Source organism: Phallusia mammillata, chromosome 4, assembly GCF_965637545.1.
Source record: "Phallusia mammillata chromosome 4, kaPhaMamm4.hap1.1, whole genome shotgun sequence".
Taxonomy (NCBI): Eukaryota; Metazoa; Chordata; class Ascidiacea; order Phlebobranchia; family Ascidiidae; genus Phallusia; species Phallusia mammillata.
Window position 1 is genome coordinate 4976223 of NC_137255.1, and position 21703 is coordinate 4997925.

General features: G+C 34.6%; 1 protein-coding gene across 1 annotated transcript; it reads left to right on the forward strand.

The window, feature by feature from the left end:
- Window positions 1-593: 593 nt before the first annotated feature.
- On the forward strand, window positions 594-21034 carry LOC145222547 (uncharacterized). Its single transcript, XM_080088688.1, has 32 exons — window positions 594-655; window positions 717-976; window positions 1037-1123; window positions 1398-1591; window positions 1805-1982; window positions 2102-2186; window positions 2464-2621; window positions 2827-2985; window positions 3093-3203; window positions 3266-3353; window positions 3713-3799; window positions 4242-4277; window positions 4510-4563; window positions 5085-5126; window positions 5195-5287; window positions 5526-5615; window positions 6050-6139; window positions 6538-6612; window positions 6786-6860; window positions 7132-7227; window positions 7892-8076; window positions 8143-8215; window positions 8276-8426; window positions 8793-9048; window positions 9559-9647; window positions 9974-10095; window positions 10723-10867; window positions 13117-13219; window positions 14675-14748; window positions 17260-17397; window positions 18040-18142; window positions 19678-21034. The coding sequence occupies exons 1-32, from the start codon at window positions 598-600 to the stop codon at window positions 19777-19779; spliced, it is 3657 nt and encodes a 1218-aa protein (XP_079944814.1). The 5' UTR covers window positions 594-597; the 3' UTR covers window positions 19780-21034.
- Window positions 21035-21703: the final 669 nt, after the last annotated feature.

A 21703-nucleotide genomic window follows, 5' to 3' on the forward strand; every position in this document is an offset into this window, starting at 1 on the left:
GTTTAGACTTGAGATAGATATTGCAGTCCTAATAGGCTAACTAGAAAAGTTGCAGACATATTTACACTTTTTTGGTAAACAATTTTATTATAAAAGCTTTTTTAACTTTAGAGGCTAAATATCACTAATTTTTAACCACTTTTACCCTGTTTTTTAATAATACACCTTTGCATCCTTTTTTGCATATTGTACTGTTTTGTGTTTTGGAATGCACAAACAAAACAATGCATTTATTCAAACACATTAACCTTAAACTTCAAAGTTTGTGTTTAATATACTAGATGCATGGAGGCTTTAAAACAGCCTGATTTAAATGTAAACATTGTTTATTAGCACCAGAGGGCACTAACGAGCTGTAAAGCATTGAATATATTTGTCACAAAGTTTATTGAACAATGTACACTATTCACAACAGGTTTGTGTGCTTTGGATATTGATATAGTGTTTCTTCTGAGAATATGTGAGCTAAAGACAGGCATAGTTTTCATTGTTCGTTAGATGATTTACTTGTAATAGTTTTAGCACCTGTGTATAACGCACCTTTGTTTTTTTAGTTAAATGTTTAAAAATTGGAACAATGAAAAAAAGTGGATGAAGATGCATTTTATTACATTGGCATGGATTTTATTAAGTTTCATGACATTCGGAACAAATGGTAATACAGTATCTTGGATTTATTAACAAACTGTAGTTTATTGTCATTCTTTTCTGTGTAGCGGTGTGTATTTTATCTGGTGGGTCACCATCTGTATATGAAGAAGCACCGAATGGAACTGTAGTTGATTATGGAACATATGACAATACCACAGTGGGCACGAGTTCTACACTGAGCCTCGATACAACATTAGATAAGTTTTTCTTCTTAGAAGGATTAACTTTAAAAGTTAAACCAAGTATTTCAAGAAATGATGCAACATCTGGAAACAACATTGTAGGAGTTATTACATGTGTAATCACAGCGAGTGGTATACCCATAGTAAGTTATTTTCAGGAGTTTACATAATATTGAGCATAAAACATAACTCATATTTTACAGCCAAACGATCTCTACATACAGATAATCAAAATTAACAAAAATCCTCCAACGTTTGACTCATCAAGTTATACATTTTCTGTTGATGATGTAAGTGCAATTTGTTTATTTAGTATTTGACCATTGACTTAAAGGAATATTTTTTTTGTGTATTTCTGTTGCTTGTCTATGTACTTCGACATAAAATGTAAGAATATGGCAATGGGAGCACCAGGTCGTGTTAATGTAGTCTTAAAACTAATTGGCTCGGGAAAAAATTGTAATGTTAAAATTTGCCAAATATGGGATTAAACATATTCTGGTGTACACTTTATTTTCGAAATTCTTCATTTTAGAAGAGCATTGTTCTTTTCATCTTGTGCAGAATTATCCACTGAATGTTGATATTCCCTCAGCTCAAGTGGCTGCAACAGATGTGGAATCCACCACCAATCTCGACTATAGTATTATATCCCAATCACCTGAAAATGTATTTAAACTTGCTTCTGCAAGTTCACCCAAGTTTCAACTAATGGCAGCTTTAGAGTACAACAGGGAATCGCAATACACCATGAATGTGTATGTTGTGTTATCATATGTGAATTGACTTTATAAATTTACTCAAATCAACAAAATAGGTTGTTTTTATCCATATATATTTGTGATATTGCAACTGCTTTAAACAACTAATTTAAACTTAAACCCTCTAGCTGACAGGAAAGTTTTATAATTTAACAATCACTTTAATGATAAGTTAAATTTGCTTTGGTTTTAGTTTTGCCGTATTTTTAGTTCAGCTACATCAACAGGAGTTGACAACATAGGAAATCCGTGGCTGCAAACCTCTTATGTTGATGTAGTGTTTAATGTTATGGACACAGACAATAATCCACCAGTGTTTTTGCCATGTCCTGGACTTAGCTGTGCTCCACCACTTTATCAAGCAACAGTGGAACCAGGGAAAACTGAGGTGTCTGCAATATCCTTTTCTTAATTCTCTCAACATTAAAGTTCTATTAGCATCAGCAATAACAAGATATGTTATAATAGATCCTAATGTACCATTGTAATTTATTTTTTGTTTCGAAGTTGACATTTGTGGACTCAAACACCATTCAAGCTACTGACGGTGACACTCAAGTTAATGCCTCAATCGGATACACACTAATTTCAGGTTGCTTTGAGATCATTAGTTTAATTTGTTTGTTTCATTGAATTTTTCTTTTTTTTAATTTTTTCAACATTTATGCCTTGTTAGATTTGGTTAACCCAAAACATGTGAATTCGAAGTAGTTGTGTGAAGTAATTTAATTTTGGTTATAGATCAAATATCATTTTACTACTTGAATAATGATTTAAAAATCGTGTTTTTACTGCAGTTTTTGGTTCAGGCAAAACTGATTTACTATTCAAAGTGTGCTGACCAATATTCTGATATAATTTGTTTCTAGGTCAACCAAGTGACTATGCAGACTACTTTGCAATTGATTTATCTACAGCTGCTTTGTCTATGATAAAGCCCTATGACATTAATGGTCAAGTTTTTACCATGCTTGTTAAAGCTACGGAGCAAACTGTTTTGGGTCTTTCTTCAATTGCCACTCTGACTGTAAGCAAATCATTTTCTTTTTGCATAGTCTTTGGTTGTTAATACAAACCACTGAAATAATGAGTTAACAAAACTTAAAATGAATTGTGGAGAAACTGAAAAATGCTGATTATGTAAAATTTATAGTGGGAGTCTGATGGTGAATTAAGAGCAAGAAATAAGAAAATGTGATACAACCACGCTTTGTATTTATACAATAATACAGGTACATGTAAAACGAGTTGACACAAATCCACCTGAAGTCACCCCTGGTGCAACTACAGGCTTTCTTCAAGAAGTTAATGATGCATTCGCATTTGTTACAACTGATGAGGAAGGCTTAAACCCCTTGATTGTCACCACAACTGATCCAGATGAAACAAACGTAAGATGTGACAAAACTTCCGTACAGTACATTATAAAATATTAACCATGGGAAGTTTTGTTTTTAATAATGAAAGTTTCTGAAACTCTTCTGTTGCATTTTTGCAGCCTATGTTTGCTTATGTTGTGACTCCTCCAGACTTTCAAGTCTCATCAGATGGATATATTTTTAAGTCACCTACTCCTGTCACCACATTTTCCGTAGATAGTCAAATCACGGTAGGACAATTTTATTATTATTATTACTTACTCAAACTTTTTACCGCTTTTTTAAAATTTAGATACAAGCCATTAATTTGAATGCGGAATCTACCTCAACGAATCGAGAATCTTCTGCTGTAATAATTGATGTAACTGTTATACCTATTGGTAAGTAAAATGCTGATAGTAATATGCATTTTGTGAAAGCAACATGTCGAATATCGAAATTTTCCCAAACTAATATTTGCTTTTAAAGTTACTGCAACCCTGGTAACACTTGCAAAAATTCCAATGTGGAAATTTAAACTGGTATAAATCGGACATTTTTTGATTGATGCGATTACCAAATTGACTATGTAGTTAAAATACCATGCACCTCTCTTAAAATAAGGACTCGAATTTCACATTAGAACTGCTTTATTGCTGAGACAAAAACTTTCTGCATTTTCTTCTTTTGTTTCTTGTTGTATATAATGGCTTGATTGGGTGGGTAGTGTGGCTTTGCATTGCTTGTTAACTTAAAACAGTTACAACACCTGAACCAACCACACCTGAACCAACTACTCCTGAACCAACCACTCCTGAACCAACCACACCAGAAGCAACCACAGAGTGTAAGTTTCATGTAGAGCTATTGATACCTTCTGAAACACACAATTTAAAAAAAGAAACATTGAAATAAGTGAAACAATTTGTCAAAAAATTGCTTTACACTGGATGTGCTATGTTTGTTTCTTTGTGTAACTAAATCTTTAATAAGCATCATCCTTTTGAAGAAACTGTTCATAGTATGTCAAAATACTTGCTCTTTATCCAACCTGTTAGGCGACATCAGTATTGCAAAACTGCCAGATTTATTAAAAATACAAAGTTACAGTGCAAATGAATCTGAAGTATCTAATATTTTTTACCTTTTTGTGCAATAAACCATTTTTTCTCAAGATATAATCGAGTTGGGAGTTATTGTAGCCATGCAATTAAATATAGTCTGTGACCAACTTAAATGCAATTTACCACATATTTCGGTATATGTCATGTTTATTTGTAAAATTGCAGCAACAACAGAAGCCACCACTCCTGAACAAACAACTGGTATGTAATTGAAATCTACTCATACTAATTTGAAAACATTTGACAAGTAGTGATCAGCTATAAAAATGTTTTTCTGTTCTTTGTTTTCCTTTGCATGTATTCTTTCGTTCTAAGAAAGCAAATTTTGCATCAGGATTTGACTATGAAATTAAATTAGAATTTATCTTATTTTTTTCAACCCATTTCTGGAATTTTGCTGACAAGTTCTAAAATATCTATATTTGGCAAACAGTGACCACACAATCAACGACTATTACCGCAGAACCGACCACTGCTTCCACTGCTGGTAATAATAGTATATAGCTTATTCCTGTTTTGCCTGCCAATCAAAAACTTAGCTGTCCAGTTTTACCTTACTGGGCTTGTTATATTCTTCAAACAATTTATTTTCTGTTATTAATAAGATTTTGTAAACAATTTGTTTGTGTTTGTTAAGTTTACTTCATATTATCTGGTTTAAACTGTAATTAATAGCAACAAACTTGTGCCATCCAAGAACATAACATTTGACATAACAGTAGATTACCATCAAACACTTTCCATTTGATATTGCAACAAAATTATGCTTTTACAACATAAATTGGTCATACAACTTTTTTGCAATCTACCTTTATCAATTTTTGTGCTGGTGTAGTGTCTAGAATTAGTTATAATCATCCCAAACCAAAGGAAGGTATTAATGCTTTATTTGCCAAGAGTTAACATTTACTTCTTTGCTATTAATTCAAAAATTTGTAGAATGGATTTTGGTTAGCGCATTGCTTTTTCTTTGTAAAGCATGTAGTTAAGACCCCAGTTTTTGTGCAGAAACTACTTGTCCTCCATGCGAATTCACAACAGTTTCAACTGGTATTGTACTTTGCAATATTAGGTTTTATTAATGGCTAGCGTAACTATTGAAAACACCAAATTTGCAGCCGGGGATACCACCCCTCAACCGGTAACTTGTCCGACGGTTGAGGCAGCTACCGAATGTCCAACCTGTGAACCATGTTTGGAAACCACACAAGGTTTAATGATTTTAAAAATCTTTTGATTGTTATAATTATGTCATTTGAATAATTTTTTTATAAAACAGTGGTATCCTCTTTGTACCATAAGAGTTTTTGTTACAATATTAGATACAATACATTCTGATTATGCTTGTGCTGCATTATAAATGAGTTTTGCTTATCATATGCTCAATTTCGCTACATCACTTAAGCAACACATTGCAGATTTTTTATGAATTGTACTTGACTTTTCTAGGGGGTACCACATCTGAACCTATTACTTGTCCAACAGTCGAGACAGCCACTGAATGCCCCACTTGTAACCCTTGTCTGGAAACCACGCAAGGTTTAAAAGATTTACTGTATTTTATGCATGCTAACATTTTGTTTCATGCATGCGAGCCAGGGATCGGCAACCTTTCACTTTTCACAACCAATTTCAACATTAGCAAAGTCTCATTAGGCCATAGTAATTGTCCACTATTATTTCTGATTCCTTTCTGACTGTTTATCATGTTTGTAAAATTTATACTTAACCAGTTTTTACGCAGTGAAACTGCCAACTATTTTCATAAAATCTTTGTGAAAGCTATATAAGAACACAATGTGGGAACAACATTACTTATATTTATTAAATTAATTTTAAGGGAAAGCCTACTGATTGTCATAAAACAAAATCATTTAAGTTTAATTTATTTCATATTGGCTGTTTCTTGGTCATATTGACATCTTTGTGTCTGATCCACTGTAGCAACAAAATGTTGAGATCCACTTTTCTAGGTGTAACCACACCTGAAACAATAACTTGTCCGACGGTCGAGGCAGCTACTGAATGCCCAACTTGTGACCCTTGTATGGAAACCACACAAGGTGTATAGTTTGTTTTCTAAAAATTCGACTCTGCATGTTTTTCAGCTAACCTGAATAGTTTTACAAAAACACAGCAAGTTATGGTTTTAAATATAAAAGTTGTTACGTTTTTTGCACTGATACTTCACACATGGGCATAGATAAGATATATTAAGTTTTTGATTTATACGTATAATTTACAATTTCTTAGTAGAAATAACGTTTTAAAGTAAAATTTATCAGTTTTACTGTCCCTTTATACTACATTCAACACCTATTTTGATTTTGTTTTTGCATGTGCAGATATTTTTAGCAATAGAACTTTTTTTGCTTTGTTTTATTCCATTTCGTGAATCTACTTGCTCTTTTCACTTGTTTTTGGCCAACACTATGTGTGCAATTAGAGTATTTGCATACAGTTACAGATAATAGCTTTACCACACCACAACCAATAACTTGCCCAACATGCGATCCATGTCTTGAAACTACTCCAGGTAAAAGTTTTCGTCTTTGTTAGCATGCTCAATAAGTTATAATAACTAACGTACTGCAAAAATTTTTACATTCTTTGCATTACAAATTCCTGACTTTAATTTAGTATTAACTTTTCGTAAAAAACGACTCATTTTTTTTTGCTGCTTGATGCTAACACACCAAAGTATTACAGGTAGTGGCAATAGCACAACACCACACCCAGGGACAATGTGCCCTACATGTGAATCATGTTTGGAAACCACAAAAGGTTCATTTTTGTTTTATGCTTCAGCATATATATTTAATGCATAGTAGTTCACAAACCAACATTTAAAAACTACCAATGCTTGTTTATATCTACATGGTTTCTACCGTCATTTTATAATATAGACTATGATATGATCATATAATTAAAATTTCAAGATTAAAATTTAATGCATTTTTTATATTAATTTATTGCTTAGTGTATACTCCTTCAAGACCCCAGATGCCTAACTTTTTGTACTAACAAGTCTTTATTATTATCAACTCTCTATTAGCTACTGATCCCGAAGCCTCATCAGGGACAGTTATTACTTGTCCAACGCAAGCAGATTGCCCAACTTGTGAAACAGCTTGCACCACCACAGATGAAGGTTAAAAAAATTGCTACAACCAACATAATTTGTTCATGCTTTTAATCTTGACTGAAATATGTCTTACAATTTTTGGTAGTTTCATTCCTCTTTTGAAAAACTATTGCTCAAGTGGTGTGTATCGGTTTACTTATTTTTCTCAACTTTTTGTCAATATTACCTATTCTAAAGGATAGAACCTGGAAGCCCATGTGTATTTTACATGTGTTTAAAAATGTATTGTTTTGGGCCTAAGAAGTGTTTTTTGGACTGGTTCTAAATGTTGATATCTTGCACAATAGCCTTTAAGAAAGGCCAGACATCACTACTTATATTTTGGCATAAATCAGCATGGTTCCATTTATTGGCACTCACATTTTCATGGTTTCAACATTTCTTATACACATTTTCACAAAGTTCTGATCCAAAAATACAATTTTGCACTTTCACTTTGTTTTATTTTTCAGGTTTTGGAAATGTGGCCTGGCATAGCTGTATTAGAGCTACAAAGGCATTTTGTCTCTATCACCATGCATGAATTTCTAATTCTCTTTCACTTTGCCACACTTTTATTTCTCTTTGCATGCTTTTGCTTTGCCTGCACCTGTAATTTCAAACCAATTCAGCATGTTGTAGTTCCTCTAAAACGCAGAGTCATGTGTTAAGCAGCAAACTTGTGTTACAGGCGGAGTGGCCATTACACCATCAAATGGAATTCCAGAATCAACACTATATGCTGTGGCTGGTGCCTTAGGAGGAGCATTGGCAATTTGCCTCATCATCATAGCATATTTTGTGTATAAGACATGTCGAAGTGATGAGATTGAAAAAGAGGTGTTGGACTCTGAAAGCACAAGTTGCACTGCAACAGTAAGCAATTGCACATTTAATTTCTTACAGAGATTTGTATATTTGATTTGTACACTTTGTATACAGCCAAAAAGCAGTACATCACAACATATAAATTTCACTTATGAAGAGCATGATGAAACAGATCCTGATCCTGAAGGTAAGTAATGTACCATGTTAAAGTTCTTTATAAACATAATTATAAAAAAATATGATTTAGAAGCAAAAGAAGAAACATCTTTTGATAACAAGTCACAAGTTTCTGATGATCAAGTAAATGAAACAAACTTTAATGAATATGAATCATTGCAAAATGAAGCTCCACCAGATTCAGTGGGTCAAGATGATGACCAACATTCCGAAATAAATGGGTACACGGTTGTGTTTGCTACAAACATGTTTATAGGCATTTGACACAAAATGTCAAAAAAATGCCATGTTATAATATGTAATTGTAACTGCGAGTGATTATGCTAAACAGTATCAGACCCTTCAAAAGACAACATCGTCATTAATGATCACACTGTTTAAGTCAATGAATTACTGAAAAGTGGAAAATAATTTTCACTTTGTTATGTTTTGATTACTTTTATTCTTCATCACACTTTATCCTGTGGTTTCATAGGAACTGAAAATGTCAGTTGGGTGAAATATGTTAATTTTATGTATTGACTAATTCTTTTCTTTGAAAAATATTTTTTACTCTTATTTGATAGTTATAAAGTTCTACTTTTTAGTCCTGGAATTGGTGCAGTTGGAGCTGCAGTTGCAGCAGCTGCTGTGTATGCAGAAGTCAACAAAAACCCAGATTATGAAAATATTGAACCTCAAGAAGATGACAAACCAGAATCAGATGATGATGATAAGTCAGTTAACATTCCACTTGTAATACCTGTTCGACCACCAGAAGTTGATGCTGATGGTGAAATTGTGGTTCAAGATTATGGTTCTGCACTTGACAGAAATGAAGTAGTTGTTGACGAAATACTTCAGGTTGGCGTTCAATTTGTTATATTTTTTGTTACAAAATTGTTGGACGGTCAAGATTAACATACTTTTGGGATGGCATATTGTGGGTATTGTATTTCTGCCCAATCTCATTCTATAAACAAATGTAGAAGTCTTGGTTTTTGAGTTATTTTTGTTTTGTTTGTATGTTTTGTGCAAAATCATAAAGCAATTTATTAATCAACAGCTGTTTAGGAAACAAGCATTCTTGTTGAACAGAAAGATACACCCACACCATTGCAGTAAAGCAAATAGCTGTTAAAACTCTTGCTTTTGTGTTTATTTTGGTATTGTTTGAGCCCATTGTGTTAGTTTAACTATCAGATATGCAGTGTGTGCCAACTTCCAGTTAATCATTAATTGTAGCCTGCACATGTAGGTAATTGAATAAAACTGTTCTAGCAACCAGTTTACAACACAAAACTCATTTTGCCAAAAGATAACATAAAGCTTTACAATTAATTGGTCAAATAAAAAAAATTTGTTATCATTTAGGATGGTGCCTTTGGCCAAACAAAACTGGTAACCATCCACAATTATGGCATAGACAGACAGCCACAAAAGGCTATTGTGAAATCCATCAAGTAAGCTATGATATTTGATGTATTTTTGTATCACATTATATCACAACAAGTAAAACTCTGGTTTAGCGGAATCAATTATCATTTGCTTGCATTTAATATTTGTTTACTAATACAAAAAAAACAATATTAGTTTTTGTAATAAGTTGAAGTGTAAGAGAAAATAATGTGTTTTGTTTTGGTCGTGTGGTTGTATATACCTTAAAATGGACTTAATCCATGTATTTAAATTAAAATACAATGTTAACATATTATTATATGTAATAATTTACTCTAATAACTGCAAATTATGAAACCAATACCCTATCAATAGTGTTGTTATTGTTTAGTTTGAAAGTTGCGACAACGATAGACCAAAGCAGTATTGAAGCACGAATTGGTTTGATGAAAGAGGCCTGTTCACAAGAGCACTCCAACATATTACCCTTCTGCGGGTCACACACGGACTCGAGTAGGTTAAAACTCTGTTGTTACCTCAAAGTTTTCAAGTGCTTGTTTGGTTTATGTGAAATTTAGTGACTCACATGATAGCGTAAGTGGGAAATTCCAATGTACAGAATTGCTAATTGGACAACAACCTTTGCAAATCAACGCATTGTACTCGCAAAGAAAGTGCATATTGCGTTTTTGACCTTCAAATAAGGCTCGGTAAAGGCCTGAATTATCAAATCAATCACTTAATGCAGTTTTTGTGGTACGACGCATAATATAGCTCATACACAAGCGCTCTGGGCTACTTTTCAAGACCGTATTTAGTGTCAAACTTGGAATATAACAGCCCAAAAATACGTTACAGCGTAACTAGCTCTTTTATTAAGACATAGATGAATAGTTGGGATCAGCCCTGAAGCGTCAATGCAGACCAGCGTTCACTGCACACTCGATAGGCCCGAGGTTCTATATATATTGGTAAAACGTTTCGGCAAATGCTCATGCCATCAGTGATATGAGGCTACATCAGTCACGCGCTTATACATACTTAAGTCGCAAAAAACTATTGACAAAAAAGAGTCATTTTAAACCAAAACATGTTTAAACCAACAACGTAAAGTGCAAAACTCTGTCATTTTTTTCTTAGATGAGATTCACTACGCCCTGATGAGTACGGCAAATGGAAACCTTAGTGATTTTATGACATCAAAGGGTCCTAATGCTTTAAATCCTGGTCAAATGATACGTGTTATCAACGGAATTGGCCAGGGATTGCAATTTTTGCACGCAAAGTAAGTATGTGCTATAACTCCCGCAATAATAAGCACCCCTCTAGTTCTTGGACTGTTTTCGCATCTTTAAAGAGATCGTAGCAGCACAGTTGCTCTGACATTTTTAAGCCGGAAAATTAGATGGCACAAATGCTATACCCGCTGAAGCTACACCACATGAAAACATTTTCTATGAGAAAATAAGGATTGCTCTTTTGTCTTGGGCTTTTATAGTGAAAAAATATCAACAATAGCGAGTTTTAATATACCTCCCCTAAACAACCGTATATGCGTATTCCGTAAGCTAACAATTCCCTTTTGTAGCACTGCTAGAAACGTTAAAAACGATTTTGCCTGGTTAAGCAACAATTCGTTTTTTTTTTGTTCTCTTAGGAAGCTAAACGCCGGTTTTGGGTTCTGATAGATAAATTAACGTGCAAACAGGGTTGGTACACTGTTTCGGTGTGCATAGCGTCAGTAGGCATACATCTAATATTGACCAAGGGGTTCTGCTAGTTTTGTGGGCTGCGCCATGTGATAACAGTATTCCAGACGGAACACAATGACTAGCTATGCCGTTTGACTGGTGTTAAAATTGTGACGCTTTTGTGCGTTATGTTTGCATGACTATTCATCCAATTATAATGCATCAGTACTGTGACTGTGCCACACCTAGTTGGTTGAACGCAACTAGAATGTGCTGCTATGTTTGCCTTTGCGCTGGCCGTATGGGTTTTCTCCTGTTATCTTCAAATGATTTGTATAGTCCCCTCAAAAATAATTATCACTACATGGTCAAACTAAAACAAGTGTTAAAAGAGGCAGTAAACAAAATCTTGTGAATAACTGAATTTTATCCCACCGAGCATAATCTTTTTTGTTTCTTCTGTACCAATTTCTGTGCGCGGTTTTGATTTCGAAAAGTTGTTTCGGGCTTCGTAAACCGCGTATTGTTGGAAAATTAGGTAAAATTTGGGCGCATGTACACTTAGGGATTAATGTCGTTGTACTGGAAAGGTATACAATTTCTCGTACGTGAGACAACAGATCAACAAAACACAAACTTAGCTTTGCCACTGTGAAATAAAAATAGCAAGTTATATATCCAGTCGGTCGGAATACAGGCAAAAAGATTGCAGTTAGAACTTATACGTTATTTTTGGCGCCAATTTGTAACAAAACTCGTGGCCTTTCTAGTGCCCACTTGGAAAACACTTTATCGCGTTATCAACCGTTCATAGTTTGGAGTGCTTAGTAAACACACACCAAATTTATCAACTAACGAGATATCGCAAATTTTAGGCCCACATCTAAACACTGGTCTTGTTTTTTACTCCACTGATGTATGAAGGATTGCAGGCAATTTTGGACAAGTAGGACGCCTTAATGGGTATTTTAAAGGCCTTTTGTTGGTGGTGTTAATTATTAAAAGGATGTCTCATAAATATGACGCCCATTGCTAGCTAAACCAGCCGACTAAATACACTTTGCGCTGACGCACGGTCAATAAGTTACCTTCGTCGACTGGCACTTGTTTTGTAACGAAAACTGGATAAATAAAAACGTGATCATAAAGTCTACCCTTGAACTTTAACACGAATGCCAACAGTAACTATAAATAACTTACCATAGCTAAAAGTCGAACCGTGTTGTTAAGTTTGATTTAGGCCTATATAAGGACATTAGCGTTTGTTATACCTCTTTCAACTGTAAATAAATATGGATTCTAAATTCAAACTAATCAGTTTACATTCACGTTAATGTCCTTAAAAATTATGTATTGATGCGAATTTTTATAATAGCTAGGCTATTATGTTTAAAGGCGCCTAAAAAAGATTTATTGTTCTTGGTGTGTCCCCATACTTCAATATTTTTCCCAAGATATAGTGATCAAATTTTCCCCTGTTGTTTTTGTGTGCCTAGGTTTTTACAAGTAAAATATAGGTTTTAACCGATGTTTAATTTCTGCATATAGGGCTAAACGGCCTTTACATTCTGTATTGGCATTTTTCAACACTAGCTTTCGCAGGGCGAGTGTAAAACGCACGAATGCTTTGATATAGCCTAAGCCTGTGGTCCAAATATAAGAAACATGTACATGCTTTTGTATTAAACACTAAAAAAGACCAGACCTTATGCATGCGTTGGCTGCATGATTTATCATTAAGCAAATACAAGCGGCGGGCGAAACTATCGTCTCGGTCGACAGAAAAGGCATTTAGTTTCAGAGTTGGTCAACATTGACTTAATTTGTTGGTTTTGTATTGCAGGAGTATCATACATTGCCATCTACGGGCTAAATTTGTGATGTTGGATGAAGACATGGTCCCAAAACTGTATGACTACGAAAACAATGAAGTCTCCCAAGTTGAGGTAAATGCCCCTGGAAAATTTTTCGTTTTCTTAAGCCAGTTAAACCCTGGGTTGCTATGCAATGTTCGTTTTTTTATAACCCATTACATTACAATGTAGAGAATTAAAGTCATTTTACAGGCAGTTTAACAAAAGTCTTTGTTTGACTTTGTCCGGTTGTTTGACAAATTTAAAAAAAAAACTGATAACAATTAATTAAAAATACACTGAAAGCAATATCGACAAAATAAGTTTAACCACATACCGCTTAGGGCGGGAAACCTGCGGCCTGTTTGACAGTTTTAATATGGTTTGTATTAGAATTTGTTAAATTACACATCATAGCATCAAAAGTCTAAACCATAAAATTTTTGTGTATGGGTATTTGCTTAAAATTACCTCACTGTAGTGAGTGATTTATATTCAAAATTTAACCGTATTTTGAAGTTAAACTTTTCCCAACACTGGGTGTCGTATGCGCTAATTAAATAGGCCTGTCCGTAATGATGTGCAATTTAAGCTGTCCACAATACTAATGGGTGCCCAGTCTTAGATTTGTACTGTTGTGGTCGAATGAAAGTCGAACGCATCATACTTAGTGACAATAAATCACTTTTTCACTGGAAAAAAACAATCTTTAGTCAACAAAGAACACCATTGAAGTATTTCGGTCCTCTTTCCAAGCCTGTTACGTTAAATACTGTGAAGAATATACGATTACATTACATATTAACCTTATAGCGCAAGAATTTATTAAGCCATTAAGGGTGTGGATGTGGAAACCCATTATCACCTGTTAATTATTAATTGTATGACAGGTGTACGTGCCCCACTGCTGGGTGTTTTCCTAGTAATTTGTTTGTTTGCTGGGTTCGGAAGTCCCAATAGCGTCAAGCCTAAAAACAGACGCATACATCACTTTGTTACTTTGTATCAAAATTGTAAATTTTAAACCTCTTGCAAATTGCAAACGGAAGTTAAGTGTTAAAAGAAAGTAATCTTTTTAAGGAATGCATAACACTAACAGTAGGCTCACTTGCTTTTTTGGTGCCTTTAAAATACTTTTACACGCTCAAACATGAAATTGACTACAACTGAATTCATATGATCGTTTTAGTAATGATTTACAAATATATAGTAAAAGAAAATGTAGATCTATTAATATACACGTTATCAAAACTTATTGTACATCAAACGCTACTACATAAAGACAAATTTGCCGACATGTTAAGTAGGTTTTGGTAACTGTCTAATTAGGTATACCAAAATAAAAAAAATAAGACATTTTAAAACTGCTTTATAGAACACGCTCTACAAGTTTTTTTTATGTTGGTGTATAATAATGAAAAAAAACACAGCAATAATGTAGTGTTTTTGGCTTGAGACTATCAAACATTTGCTGATTAAGATATATGTTTATAAATCGTATAAGCATCGCCAGCACCTTTTCCAAATAGAATTACATTTCTTCTGCAGGATCCTGATGAAAGAAAACGGTGGCAAGCCATAGAAGTCTTAGAAGGAGAACTGTCCACGAAACCATCCGATATGTAGGTGTATGTCGAATATATGCTTACTTACAGTCTTAGTAAACATTGTGGACCACTGTATACGGATCTGTTCATAAGTTTAATGATGAAAATAACGGCACAAATAGGCGTAAAAAGCGACATGCTTATAAAAGATATAAAAAATAAATCATGTCGATTTTTACGTCTTTTTGGACCGGTATTTTCATCATTAAAATTGTAGATCATACACCAGGAAATGCATTCTAGTCCAAAGCAAAAATTCAAAAAGACAGGTTGTGTAACATTTTACTTTAACCAATCTTTGGTTGGTGCTATACACTATTCAAAAAAAAAAAAAACTGGCGCAGTTCAAATTGGTAAACGATTGGTCCCAAAACTAAACTATTCTATACTAATTAAACTGTTCGCGATTAGTTTCAAAAAATATCTTGCGGTTGGGTTTACACGAAGCAGTCAGGATTTCTTGTGAATTTCCTCTCTTGAGTCTTGAAAATGCGGCAACTAATAGAAAGGGGAATATTCTTAGACTGAAACTGCTTGAGGCTTGTTGAGTGGCACTCAAGGGTGAAGAAGCCATGTTTTTCAAGTGTCGTGTTGATTTGATGCTTGACATTGTTTTTAGTTGTCGCGAAGATAGAATGTTATCTGTCGTTGCCGCTCAGCAAAATAACACCAAACTGTTCAAAATAGGTAAAAAAAATCAAATGCAGCGTCTCCAGTCAAAACTATTTCACATTTTTGGTTTTAAAACGTTTAGACTTGGCGAGAGAAAATAGAATATTGCTTGTTCTGAAAATCCAGCACTAAAACTTATTTATTGCACTGTTTTGTTATAAATTTGAATCTATTTACGTTGAACAAAGTTTGGAACACTAATCACGGATCTATTCACAAGTTTATGACAAATATAACGGCCCCAAAATACGCAAAAAGCGAAATGCTTTATTATTCAAACGTTTCGGCAAATGCTCGTGCTTTTAGCGCCTATTTGGGCCGTTATGTTCGTCATTGAACTTATGAACAAAATTAAAATTTAAAATTATCGCCTGAAAACATAAGTTCGTTGCCAAATCAATTGCCCTTTATTCAACTGATAATGGTATCTTCTTTCAGCAACAGGCAATAATTCGGTCCTTGCTGTTTCGTGTGTATTGTATTTTAACGCAATGTTAGCTTTCGGTGCCTCGCCTTTGACAATCAAAACCCCTTTTGTCCGCGGACATCAGTACACAAAGCATCTGCAAAAAAAGATTGCAAAACATTTTGTTGAGTTAACCTTTGACCCCGTTGCGCAATACACTAACCTGAAAGACGCATACTGCAAGTAGATGATTAATTTATATCATTGCACTATAAAAATTAAAATAATCAACAGACAAACCACTTTCTGTTTCCTTGTTTGTGCAAAACAATAGCAAAGGTTGAGTTGTGATTTTAAGTAGTGATGTACCGAATCGGCAAAATTTCGATTCGGCCGAAACCGAATATTCGGCGGTTTTGCCGAATAAATTCGGCCGAATCAACCGAATCATTTATGACGTCAAGCGAAGTCGTACCCTACGTGTTTGATATGAAAACGTAAGTTTATTTAACAGCCAAGCAGCTGAAAATGGTTTTGTTTCGTCCTTATTTTTGTTCTGTGGTGTTTAACATTGCTTCAAGCATGATTGCCAACCCGACAATTAATTACTGATTTTTGTCTGTAGTGGGAAAAGCGATAACGTGTTAAACAATACAATGATTGAGGCGATTTTCGTTGGAACTAAGCAGAAAAGGCACGTTTAACGCTTTAAATGTGTCTTCGTAAAAGATTCGGTTTCGGCCGAATCGCAACAAATTATTCGGCCGAAACCGAATCTTTGCAAACGAGGCCGATTCGGCCGAATAAATTCGGCAAACCGAATATTCGGTACATCTCTAATTTTAAGATCCTTTGTTGCGAAAAAGAGGAAAAACCAAACTCTGTATTACGGGACGTCTGCGTTTGGTTTTGTCAAAGGAATAAAGGACCCAATTGGAGTTGTTCACATCTTTGGAGGCATGAAACAGAAATTGAAAAATCAAAGCAATCTACCTTTGCTTTTATGGCTGAATTACATGATTACTAGTCTTGTTTTTTTGTCATTGCATAAAAGCGAAAATGTCTTTTCCGGCAGTGGTTTAACAACTGTTTGTATTGATTTTTATAACTTACCACGTTTTAAAACTGGGCACATACACTTTTTTCTGAGACTTAGAACAGAACAAGCAAACAAAAGTTTGTTAAACCACTGCTAAGCACAAAAAAAGACTAACTTATTCCTTCGTATATGAAAGCAAAACTTTGGCCGTGTTTTTACGGCACTGGTTTTTCATTGATTTCGATGTCATATCAGGTCTTTAAAAAAGGCAGGTCACTGTTTTGGAGACCCAAAGCAGTTCTTCTAAATCTAAACTAAAATAGTCTACTTTCTCGTCACATGAGGTCACGAACTTGCATTACAGATTCATTTAATTTTCCAATCCCCTCATATTTGTGTCCGTTTGTAGATGGTCGTTTGGTGTTGTAATGTGGGAGATTGCATCACGCGGTGATACTCCGTACAAAGAAGTGGCAGTTTCGGATCTGCTCGGCCACATAAGCAACAATCATCGACTCCAGCGGCCCAGCGGCTGTTCTGAAAGCATGTAAGTTATAGGTTGAAATTTGTATTCTTCTATAATCATACATTTTGCGTTTCGAGCAACTTTTCGTTGGTCTCCTATCCTATCGTAGTAATTCTATAGAACAAAATTTACTTTCGTTCTACCAGAATATTTCTGTACAACGGATTCTCATAAAGTAACCATCCTAAACTGAAAATTATCATCCGGCTATCGGTCCGCTAGTCAGTATTTTTTTTACGTATTTTAAACCTAGGAAGTCACCAATTTTACGTTTTTAAACATATGTAAAAGTATCAAGCCCTTTTTAAATATATTTATGTGGGTAAAGCGCCTTAGGCCAGTGCTTACCTTACCTAATCTGACACATGTAAAATTACACTTTTTTGGCGTACGAGCGACATCACGTGGAAAAAGGGAGTAGAATATTGCCCTAACTTGACGATTTCAATTGCCCAAGTTAAAAGTAATTCAACTGGTGATAATGTGTAGACTAAGTGGAAACGTTGGCCCAAGAAAAAATATGAATGATGAAATATACTTACTACAGTCCAAGCTGTTTTTTGCTTCATAACTAGTATGTAATTTTGCTGTTTTTACGAATTCTCATGTACTACACAAAAGCATGTGAAAGACCAGTGTTTGTGACTTCGTTTTTTTCGAAAGGTTTACTACGATGGAGAGCTGCTGGAATTCAGATCCACGCAACCGTCCAGACATTTACCTGCTAACTGCGGGTCTTGCGGAAAAACTGATTCAAGATCCTTCAGTAAGTCAAACGCTTTTTGGTGATTCAAAATGTTTTCACTGAAAGAAACACCTAATTATCGCTCGATTCGCATTGCACTTCGAAACAGAACCATGTAGGCTATGGTATGCGCATGATATAAAAAAGGTTATCACAATAAATGGGTTGTAGGAGTGTTGCAAACCATTAGACACAAAAAATGCGATTATTGAAGCATTTGCAAAAAAGTGTGTTCAATATAAAAGCTTACACATTGCTTGTTTCATAGCGGTCTTCTTTTTTATACGCCCAGTCAAAACAAATTTTTGTCTAATATTAACATGTAGTATTGGGAAAAGGTTAAACTATAACGCCTGTTACAGGCCTGGCGTGCTTAAATTTATCATTTAAAATTCAATTTGAGAAATTCTACTTGGAAACTGGTCAACACTAGAAATTAATTTTCAGCAAAGCTTTTTTAAACGCGCGAAAACAACCCCGCATTTTCGCCCCGGAAGAACGCGCGTTTCACCCTTGGGTGATCTGCCCCCCATCAGTAGCTTACCCCCAATCGACCTTTCTGGAGGGGGTAGTTTGTTTTCGAAAAGGTATTTGTAAAACATGCCTCAAATCACTGCAATACTCTCAAGCATTTTTCACCCATTGATCGCTTGACATTAATTATATCACAGCACCTCAACTATGGCACGCTAATTCGTGCTTAAATGATCAATCTGACTAACTTTAGGGTCAAAATGTAAGTGTTTAAAAATTCTAATTAGTTACGTAAATGTACAGGCATTTTTGATACAGGGTTTACGCCTTTTACAGGGTGAAAGCCTTCCGGGTTTTAGCCTTTTGATCATGTACAAATCGCCAATAACAGGGCTCCGATGCGGAAAGACTTTTTCTGGTTCCTTTTCGAATACTAGTTATATGTTGACGGGGCCCATTTTGTGTTAAAAATAGAACCAAAATATTATACTTAACAATAAGCTGTTTTAAATCAAGAATAACATATTCATGCGTTGGGTTGTCGCATGGAAATGGAAAGACTTTAATAACACCAATTTAGGTTACTTAATTACCTTTCGCCTATATTACCTTGTAATACAAAATGAGATATCGTTTCAATTTTTTCACTTTTTTGAAGAAATTTAAAGGCCTTTTTACTTTTTTTACCTGAACCAGAAGCAGTTTTAGGAAACAAAACATAATGTCGTATCACTGCCGTACTGTTTTTCGGACTACATTCACATAGTGTACATATTTTCGTGCACAGTCCATTTCAGTGTCAGGTTAATTTTTTTTTGTTTTAACTATCACAATACAAATATTTTTCAACATTCACCCCTCAATGTGTCTTAAGCAATCCCTAAAACCAAAAATCAGCATTAAATTTTAGCACTGACGATGGCTTCAAAACATGATCTAAGCTATAACTTTTGCATGTTGCACATATCACCCCAAATGATTGCTTTTTTGCACATACCAAATAATCACATTAATGATTCACATACACGTTTTGGTTGCCCATAAAGCGCAATATTAAGCTATTTACAAACCGTTTTTTGTAGGAACTTATCGGCATGGACGTAGCGGAGGACAGCAATGCGACGTCTGGTACTCTTTACCCTTCGCTCGACGACATGGAATCTGAAGATTTTACTGCGTTTTGATCTGGTTGAAGTAAAATGTTTTTTTTGTGCATTTTATCATCTGTGTGTATGTTAGTTTAAGACGCACATATGGCTATGATAATAATCAGAAGCAGAGTTTTCAGTTTATTTTGTATTTGGCCTTATAACCTTTCCAATTTTCAATTTTTGCATTTTGTACAAAAGCCACTTAATTCTGTCAAACGCGTTTTTTTCGATTGGTTCTGAATCAGCGCTTGTTTGACAAAATTTTGAAGCCTTTTCTACGGATTTTTGGTCACATGTAGTTTACGGTTCACGCGTAAGGTACTTCTATACTTATCAGTTTCATTTTTCTGTTTACTCGCCTTTTACTGTTACTATCCAAGTGAAATATTTTTGCTTATGTGTGCCATTTTTTCAGCTGTAGTTTTTCGTAAAATTTAAAAGTTAATTTATTTAGTTTCTTTAGCATTTAAAAATCATAATTATAATTACTTTCTGTCAAAATGTATGAATTTTAACTATCTCTTATACTGTATTTGCTTCAAGTCAGTGGCTCCCAACCTTTTTCAACGAATTTCTGCCGTATCAATTCGAAACATTTTCATTCCTTGCTAATATACTGCATAGTAAATGCTAAACCATACAATGGTCATTTAAAATTGTTATTTTGTCAACTTTACAGATCATATTTCCAGAGCTTATGTGTCTATTTACAAATCACGTGTAAAAATTAAAGTTAATTCCTCCCCTTAAGTCTTAAAATTCCTCCCTGGGAAGGAATTCTTCCACAGTTGGGAACCACTGCTTTAAATATTAAAAAAAAATATATTTTTACTCAATACAAATGAGGAAAATGCAATATTAACTTGTCCGTACATGGCCTACGTTAAAATATTTAAATTCATGGACTTCTCTAAGCCACGAGACAAATGTCGATCTAAATGAGGTAAAAATGTTCCCCCTTTTAACGCCAATTTGTAAGTAGCCTATAGCGTGTTATTCTTCACCAAGGCGTTTCTATATGTTCCAAGTCATATACTTTACTGTTTTTTTGTTATTTTTGTCACTTTTTCGAGTGTATTATGAAATATGTTGTGTAATCCTGTACACGCAAACAGTTTAACTATGGGAATGTAAACTCGTTTCTGCGTAGAAATATTTGTTTGGCAATTGTTGTGGCTTTATGAACCTCCCTAACTCGTTAATTCGTTTTCAGTTTTTGCTATTCGTTTTTGCATATCCGTCTGCTCCAATTTTTACTCGTTATCACTCAACGTGCAATTAAACATGATTATGCGTATAATGGAGGCTTTTAATTTACTCCCGAAAGAAACCCAGCGTGCCTTTGGTGACAGGCAAACGTCAGGGTCAATGGTTAAGTAAGCGGTCATCAAACTTTGATCCGCAGGCCCACGATCCGTCGGAGCTATGCGCTAAACCATTATCACGTATTTTGGGATTTAAATAACAACATCTTAATTAGATACTGTCGTATGTCAATTTTCTGTCGAGTTTAGGCTTGTTCTGCATTTAATGCATTTTCAGCTGCCTATATGGTACCCTGTATTACCAGAGCAATTAGGCTACCTCCAGTTACTAAACGTCGGGTCGAATTAAGTGGATATTTTCGACCCGAGAGGCCTTGCTACAACACGGATGAAACAAACTTAATAAAAGTCCAAATTTCTCTACATTGTTGCATCGTGAACGTAGTAGTGCCGTTGATAAATGGCAGTTTTTGATGTACCCAGGGGGCAAGGGGCCACGACCCTCCCCCAAAACAATTTGATAGTGCATTTTTTGGTCGCACAATCGGTAATTTCAAAACCCACTAGCGCTAGCAACACTTTTTCTCCCCAAATGAACAAAAGTAGACTATTGGCGTTACTCATTTGTCACCTAATTAAGACCTATGGAAATAATGAGAAGAAAGTAAAAACGCTATTCGCTGTTTTCAGTG

Coding starts and splice junctions, on each gene's coding strand:
- LOC145222547 (XM_080088688.1), top strand. CDS start 598: ATGCATTTTATTACATTGGCATGGATTTTATTAAGTTTCATGACATTC. Junction 977..1,036: donor CAGCGAGTGGTATACCCATA/GTAAGTTATTTT, acceptor CATATTTTACAG/CCAAACGATCTCTACATACA. Junction 13,220..14,674: donor ATGAAGTCTCCCAAGTTGAG/GTAAATGCCCCT, acceptor TTTCTTCTGCAG/GATCCTGATGAAAGAAAACG.